Here is an 8306-nt window from a genome sequence, read left to right on the forward strand (position 1 = left end):
TACTTTGCCCACAGAACTCAATGTTTCTGCTAGGTGTCCTGTAGAAAAGTGATAATACAATGATTACCTTAGCTATGTGAGTGCCTATTGCAGTAGAGTTCATCCACAAGAAAGCCAGACACATATAATCTGCTGCTTTCTTCAACTATGCTAAACTTTTGATAAATGCAAATTCTTGGTCTCCGTTTCTTATAGTTTTTCAAATTCACTCCCAAACTATATGTACCTTGTTGGCTTTTCCTGACCAGTCTTCAGTTGGCTATTCCAGAGTTCATCAGTCGATCATGTCAGTGGATTATCGGACAGAGTCCGTGATGGATATCCAAAAATTGTCATTTCGAAAGGAGAAATTGGTTAAAAGTTTTACCAATCAACTTGAAAACCATAAAATCTAAAAATTATTCGTTTTGGATATCCAAGTTTTTATAAATTTCTAAATATTACTATTAACCCCACAACTCTGTTTTTATATGTCGATATTTTTGCCTCAAGTACGCTTATTCTAATTATTATTTTTTTAATCTTTTCAATTATATATATTTTTAAACATACATCATATCACAAAAGATTTTATAGAAATTATTTCAAATAATACTGTATCCAAATACTTATATTTATAAAAAATTGAACTATCTAAACTCGATTTAAAAATTAGAAAACTTGAGATTTATTTGTGACGAATTCAAGGGTATGCAAGTTTGATTTAATAAAACTATAAAAGCTTTGTAATTGAACTACATAGGTAAAAATTTCAAATTATCCAAGTTCGAGTTAATGGAAATTTCTTCAACTTCAATTGAGAATATCATTTAATTAGAATGTCAAACTCATTAAAAAAAAAAAAAAAAGACATACGTACATACGGTTAAACAGTGAAAAAGAAAAACAGTTAATACTAATTGCCCGTTGGACCGGGCCTATTGGATGTCCTGAAGTCCCATTGAAGCTGGCTTGTGTTGGGCATCTCTCCAACCACACTGGGTGGGCTTACGTCTCAATAAATGGACTTGCTGGCCCAATCTGCACCAGCCATCACGGAGTAGGAAATAATTTGGGAAAGTGTTCAGGTATTCTAATCACTATAGACACTAAATTTTGTAGAGATGATGTTTGACACCATGTAATTAGTAGTTTCCAAAAATGGAGGCAAAGCGAAGGAATTAAAGAAAAGCCAAAGCTAGTCAGAGTGGACGATCTTATATGGCAATGCTATAAAACAAGTTGATTGAAGTTCGAATCCCGACTAAAGCGTATGGGATCAGTTTCATGAGTTGAGAAGGTGAATTAATTTGATGTGTACGTTGTCATTTTATATTTTTATGATGAATCTCATGAGTTGAAAACGTGAATTAGTTTGATGTGCACGTTAACTAATTCAAAACTCCACGTGATCATCAAGAAAAGGCGATGATTTTCTATCTAGTAGTACAATTACAAGTAACTAAAATAACTTTGTGAGAAACAAAAGGAGAAAGAAATCCTCATGAACTACTCTAGTTAACAAGAAAGATTGGAGGGACGCCATGAAAAAGAAGAGACAGTAACATAATAGCAAGGAGAGGAGAACAAAATAGGACTTCAACAACTGTGATCTCCCTCATGTTTCCAACTATTCCATTTCCACAATTTTACCACCAAATAGGACTTCAACAACTGTGATCTCCCTCATGTTTCCAACTATTTCATTTCCACAATTTTACCACCCTATTGTTGCCAACTAAGTAATCCTAGAAAATTATAGTATCAAGTATCAAGAATCAGTTTGATTACTTGGTATGAATTTCCAAGTAACCGTGAATATACTAGTATTTTTAACCCCTGAGCTGAGACTAGATTCCTACTACCTAACCAAAACTATCCAATAGTGCCCTTTACAAACCAGCTTTCTGTTTTTGCTAATTGGCTACAATTTTTCCTCATAAGATGGCAAGCATTAACAAACTAATGAGATGGGGATGAATTACAACTTTTGTTAACTACTACATTAACGTAGTGTAAGTACAAAATGTTTTCAAGTATAAAGAGGTTGAGTTATAATATCAGAGTCTCATAGCCTAGATGCATTTTAGAAATTTAAAATGTACACACATGGTAAATTTTGAAAGAAATTGGAATAGATTTTCTTGAGCAAGAAAAGAACAAAACTCTCATTTTAAGTCCTAAACATTCATTTGGAAGAAATGATCTTTGAACTATCCTTGTATGTGCTGAAAAGCATGAGAAAACTAGTATAGTTTAATCTCGAAATTTTTCTTTTCTTTTGTACTTGTCCAATATAGGTTGCTTTCGTATGTGTTTTTTCGACCTATGGGCTAGTTTGCAGCTATGCTTGAAGTTTGGATCCGGCCTGTTTGAATATAGTTTCAGTTGAACCTATGGAACAAAGATCCTTTTTGCCTTGAAATGGGATCATGACTATACACAAGACTAAATTTCCAGCATAGGAAGTTAAAAAAAGGGCAGGAGAAGCCAGAGAGAGGTACAAAGAGAGAATATTCAGAGCACCAAACATGTTGGTGTCTTCTTCAAAAGTTACATCAAAACTCTTGCAACAGGATTCTTCAGGAATGAAGTAAAAAGCTTCAAAATCCAATCCACATATAGAGAGAGAGAGAGAGAGAGAGCTAAAAAAGGAGCTTGAAAGTGTGAACTAGGGCCATCTCATGATTGAGAGACTAGGAAAGAAGACAGGAAATTTTTTCATCGCTCTAATTGGTAAACTGCTACAAATGGCATCAAAACACTACCAATCCAAAGCTTCCCATCCTTCTCCTCCACTTCACTTGCTGCTTTGACAACTTTTCCTTGTCTGTCCTCCAATATCTGCAAAATCTTGCCTTCTGGACTATACTTCACAATTACTGCATGAGGCCGGCCGCCGATTTGCAAAAGGTAGTGTATCTTTGCTGGAATTGGAAGCTTCAGCAAGAATTTTCGAACATTTGGGTACAATCCATTTATATATGCATATACGGTGCGACGACAATGGACCGCTACCCAAAATTCACCATTCTCGTTTGTTCTGATGTTGTCAGGGAATCCAGGCAGTACAGCCATAACTTCTGAAGTCCCTGCTTTCTCACCTTTTAACCAGTATTTGCGCAATCTGCATATATGAATTGAGAAGAATTCTTGCATTTGCGATGTAATAACACCATGAGTATAGAAAGAAAAATCCTATTTTTGTACAATTACATTACACAAGTTGGTTCCATTTATGAATAACTATGACGACCGAGAAGCACTATTTTTTTGTATGCATGTTCAAATGCTCAAAAGATGCATGGGCAAAATTGTGAAAGACTTGAAATGAAGCCATGTTTATGCTGCCAATTGCCAGAAAGGATTTGACCAATAGCTGGAAAGAACATCAACGCATGGGAAATTGCAAATAGTAACTGGCATAAATACATACCAAAATTGTCAAAGTCTCCAACACTAGAATGTATATAGTCCACTTAAGAGACATTTTATAGCTACCAGCAAAGTGAACTAATGTATTCTGTTTTTCTTAATCAAATCATGTGGGATCAAGTAATAACTCACCTGCCAATTGAACCCTCACAGAAGACAAAGAAAGAACGATCCTTGCTCATGGACACGCCATTAGGAAACTGAAGCCCCCTAACAAGAACTGTAGTTTCTTTAGTTTCTGGATTATACTTCAGAAGCCGCCCACTATCGTCTCCAGAGAAAACCAACTGCAAAAAGTTCCTGCAAACAGGTGCCAACATCAGAATTAATCACTGGAAGGTTCTAATGCACAGTAAAAAGTGCTGCTGGAGGAAGAGAGAGTAGACGGATGTAAAAAAATTTGTTCAAATCAAGAAAAAGATGCACTACTGATCACAATTAGGTAAAAACCTTGATGCTCAAACTCATTGGGAAGCTGAGGATTTCTACTAAAACATTTCCAAAATCCTAATAAGGTTTAAGAAAACAAAAATAATGGAGCAAGGAAACCTTCTAACAATGAAAGAAACTTCAAAACCAAAAAAGCTAGTAGGTCAATAGTAAAAAGTCTATTCCCCCTCTCTCTCTCTCTCACACACACACACACACAGACACTGCCACATGCTTTTGCACGTTCTCCAACCCACAAACCCCTATACACAACAGAAAACAAGCATTGCAACTGTAGTAAGAACTGGGGTCACCAGAAGCACAAAATGATTTGAATTTAGTCTGATTTCTTTGGGGCACATATGCTTACATCTGCCCTCATGCCATTCGTTTTAATTTGATTTCCACTATTTTACAATAAGATTTTGCGTATCTGTTCAATATTCCAACTATAACGCCCATTTAAGGCAACTGTAAAACTTTTGTTAGTTTTATCACAAAAAGTTGCAGCATCATTTTTGGTGAACCTACCAACTAACTAAATTGATATTAATAATACAATAGGCATCAAAGGTTAAAAGATATCCACTTTCAGCCCTCAAGAGCAGATAAGGTCATGATGTACCTCCGTTGATATTTAGTGCTGCTGTCAGTGAAATAAATGTTCCCTTCATCATCAATGTCCAGGTCATTAGTAAATCCAAGCGGCACTCCTTCAGCCTCAGTAGTTAGGGATGTTGCCAATCCACCTTCAGGCCCAACTTTCATCAATCCAAAGTACGCATCAGCAATGTATAGGTCACCTGTTTTTTTGTCGAATCGTAACCCCAAAGGCCTTCCACAAATGTGCTCATTCTTCAAGTAGCTGAAGGGTGATGGTTTAGGGTCACATAGGCCGGACCTGAAATTCAGAGCGTGAATGAAAACTGTAACTAGAGTCACACTCTAATACGATACCAAATTATTAAGACATCGGCAAAACTTCTGAATATTTTTTCTTTTCTATTTTGAGGAGTTGCTGATTATTATACAAGTACTTAAGAATTAAATAAAAGAAAAAGAAGGTACTGAGGAAGCTCAAAATGAATAGGCAAAGGAATTTCAACTTGGAAGTGAAGACTACACCCCAGTTCGGAAAAGGACATAGTAAATGACATAGACACGGGATGTTTAAGATGAAATCTAGAGTTCCGCACTTCTTATTCCAGATAAAGTCAAGCACATCGAAGTTCAGATTGCACTCTCTCTCTTTTTGTTTGTGCCTGTGTGTGTGCATGCATGTGCACGTGAGCATATTGTAGGCTTGTGTGTGTGAGCAGCGGGGTAACTATTACGATACATACAGATCCAAAAGAAGAAGACAATGCATACCGTTACCTGATTAAACCTGCCAAAAGGTTGTTAACTAACATTTTGTTGATAACTGTGTGAATGCAGTTATTGATCAAAAGTTTCTTAAGCTTTGAAAGGGAAATTCATTCTTAATTTTCAAATGTTGAGCAGGGGATGCCTCCACTGTCTTGGAACCCCAAACAACCTAAAATTTTCCTTCCTACGTCCTACTGTACATGCTCCAAATTGGTGGAAGTTACGAGAAACAGCTTGTACAATTGGTACAGATATTTCATATGTAAACCATAATAATTGGTTTCCATTTCCATGTTCCTTCATCACTTTAAAATATCCTCAGCTTCTGCAGTAAAGATTGCATATACCAGTGAACAGCTAATCCAATAGCCAACTGAAATTTCCAGCCACTACTGACCATTTTCTGCCTCATCCAAAGACCCTCAGACACCAGAAGTCGCCTTTTCTCAACAAGCATTTCTTGGGTGGTACACAAAATAATACAGGGAATTCTAAACTAACTATGGTCAACCTCAAGCACAGAAACCACTTCTGCGACCTGTGTCTTCTAAAGTTGCCATTTTGGAGACAAAATCAAGTTGCTTTTTATAGAATAAGTAGCTGGTTTATTTGTAATATAGGAAAAATATCGATTTGTTGCTTCATTGAGCAAAATACCATGGAGTCAGAAGAGTGCATCCTTGTCCTAACTCTTAGCGATGCTACACCACCAGCAGCCAGCTGATTGTCTTGTTGATAAGCCAGGTTTCATTCTCAAATCAGACGATTGCTTAGACTTTATAATTTAAGCAGCAAAAATAAAATGACTCCCATGCCTATTTAGTTTAAACTAAAGTTGCAGCTATAATTCAGCTTCTTCTAGTGAAGTGAGTAGACAAAGAAACAAATACACTGTAGAATATTAACAAGATCAATGAAATCCTAATCAGAATCTGGGGCATATTTATTACAGAAATATGATCACAATGGTATGACCTCCATTACACGCTATACCCCACTCACGCTATATCACCATGATGTACCTTAGAAATCAGATATAGAGGGCTCTCACATAGAATAATTCAATGTAAGTTTCAAAGTGCAAAGAACTATCCACAAATTGTAGGTTTACAAAGCCAATTTGCTAGAAAAATGAAATTGTTTTGGCAAATTGAGCTAAATAATCTCTTTTACAATGGTGACATTGCTTTCTTTTTTGTCCTTTTGATAATTTAGGGTTATCGAGAAGATGGAGAAATGGAATATGAAGATACACAACTGTATGGGCTAAAATACGCTATATAAATCAGTGATAGACCATCCAGTTCAGTTATGTCTTGAGCGATAATTTCTATATCCAATAATCTGAGCTAAATGACAAGATAATTAGCAATTAATTAGCAATTCTCTGCACCTAAATAATACTAACTAATAGAGATCTATTCCACACATATACATATATGTTCATCCTCAACAAAGTACAGACCAATCTTATTCATACTTGTTTGCTTAAGTATAATATTCTCCTGCTAGTCCAGCCAACCTTGTGATCCCCAAAGTTGTCTAAGAGCATCAATGGTTGCGTATAACTTTCAGGTTAAGCAATAAGAAAAATTATTAGTTACATCATTAACAAAACTAGAAACTGGTAGAACGAGGAGTCAGCAAATGCCAAATTTAACTAGGCACTTTTTTCCATCAGGAAACATATGCAGACAGCAAAATTTGCATTACAGAATTTGTCTGACACCATACTTCAGTATGATAATCCACCAGCTATAATTCGAAGGGATCTCTGGACTCCTGACACTTCAAGAAAATAAATTTTACACACGAAGTTTGAGAGGAAGATTTTACTATATCCAAGAACCATTCTACTACATGTTTATCTATAACAGTTATCATGTTTTTACTCTTCCTACAAGTGGCTACAGAATTCCAACATCACTTCTATTCGAGGTTCTACATATGTTACTCTTACTTGCAAAATTAATAACTCAAAAAAACAGAAATAGCGGCAGCATCAACGAAATTTTCACAGCAAAATTCAGCAAAATAAAGGAAGACAAAGCCTTTTACTCCAATCTCACCGATTAGCAGAGGTATATGCAAAATCAATCCATTTTTCACCATCCCAGAACACAATCCTGCCATCAGCTATACCAGTATAAGGTCCACGACCCTGAGGATCAAAGGCTATGCTCTCAGGACCCTGAATTTGGTTCAAGAACTTGATTTCAGACTTCTGGAGCAAATTTTGAGCATCTTTCTCAACTGGGATTTCAGACCATGCTGGCATTTCCACCTTATGCGCCACAAAGTCAGGAAAATTATACATTGCACTGTGCTTTAAAGGGTCCAACCCACAGTACAGAGCCAACAGAAGAAAAATCCCGGCAAAGAATCCGGCCGGAGACATTGCCCCCTTAAAATTGCTGAATTTTTTCCTCACTTGAATGGCAGGGAGCTAATTACAAAGCTGAGTGGACTCGTGGGATCATATAATAAATTTTTGTGTCTATCAATGAATGAAGGATGAATGGGTAGTTGGGGGCCTTTGTTCTTGGGACGTTTGCTACCTAATTGTTAGCAAATACAGGGGTTGGGAGTTGGGAATCGGGACGCTAGGGGAGTGAGCTACCCACCTGCCGGCCCTGCTGACTTGGACGTTGATTTGGATGGGCCGAATTAACAAAAGTTTTCACAGGATTTTGTCAGATTTGTTGGGAAATTTCCCAGATTTTACTCATGTACGTACGCTAATACGAGGAGAAATTTTGGTTGCCTTGGAGTTTGGAATGCCTCCGATTGGAAGGTGATTAGCACTTTGCACCCTTCAACTATATTGAAATTGTTAATTTAGTCCCTGAATTTTAATTGGAATATTTTCATCTCTAGAGTATAATATTTATCTCGCTTAGATCAAGATGTTAACAGGGACGATTTTATACTTATGTGGAACAAATTTTATACTTTAAAGACTAAAGTGAGATAGGTTTCATACATTCCAACGACTAAAATGAAATAGTCTGTGCTTTAAAAACGCATATGTCCAACTTTAAAGTTTAAGACTCAAAGTAAGAATTCAAATATAATTGAAGAATGTAAAGTGGAAT

The 8306-nt window shown here is 36.3% G+C and overlaps 1 protein-coding gene across 1 annotated transcript; it reads right to left on the reverse strand.

The window, feature by feature from the left end:
- Positions 1-2424: 2424 nt before the first annotated feature.
- LOC113782481 (protein STRICTOSIDINE SYNTHASE-LIKE 3-like) lies at positions 2425-7870 on the reverse strand. Its single transcript, XM_027328394.1, has 4 exons — positions 7281-7870; positions 4469-4744; positions 3547-3714; positions 2425-3106 (listed from the first exon to the last, which is right to left on the reverse strand). Exons 1-4 carry the CDS (start codon positions 7607-7609, stop codon positions 2701-2703), a joined length of 1179 nt encoding a protein of 392 aa, XP_027184195.1. The 5' UTR covers positions 7610-7870; the 3' UTR covers positions 2425-2700.
- Between the last annotated feature and the right edge of the window lie 436 nt (positions 7871-8306).

This window comes from Coffea eugenioides, chromosome 1 (genome assembly GCF_003713205.1).
Source record: "Coffea eugenioides isolate CCC68of chromosome 1, Ceug_1.0, whole genome shotgun sequence".
NCBI classification, from domain to species: domain Eukaryota; kingdom Viridiplantae; phylum Streptophyta; class Magnoliopsida; order Gentianales; family Rubiaceae; genus Coffea; species Coffea eugenioides.

Coding starts and splice junctions, on each gene's coding strand:
- LOC113782481 (XM_027328394.1), bottom strand. CDS start 7,609: ATGTCTCCGGCCGGATTCTTTGCCGGGATTTTTCTTCTGTTGGCTCTG. Junction 3,715..4,468: donor AGCACTAAATATCAACGGAG/GTACATCATGAC, acceptor ACCTGTTTGCAG/GAACTTTTTGCAGTTGGTTT. Junction 3,107..3,546: donor TGTGAGGGTTCAATTGGCAG/GTGAGTTATTAC, acceptor TCATATATGCAG/ATTGCGCAAATACTGGTTAA.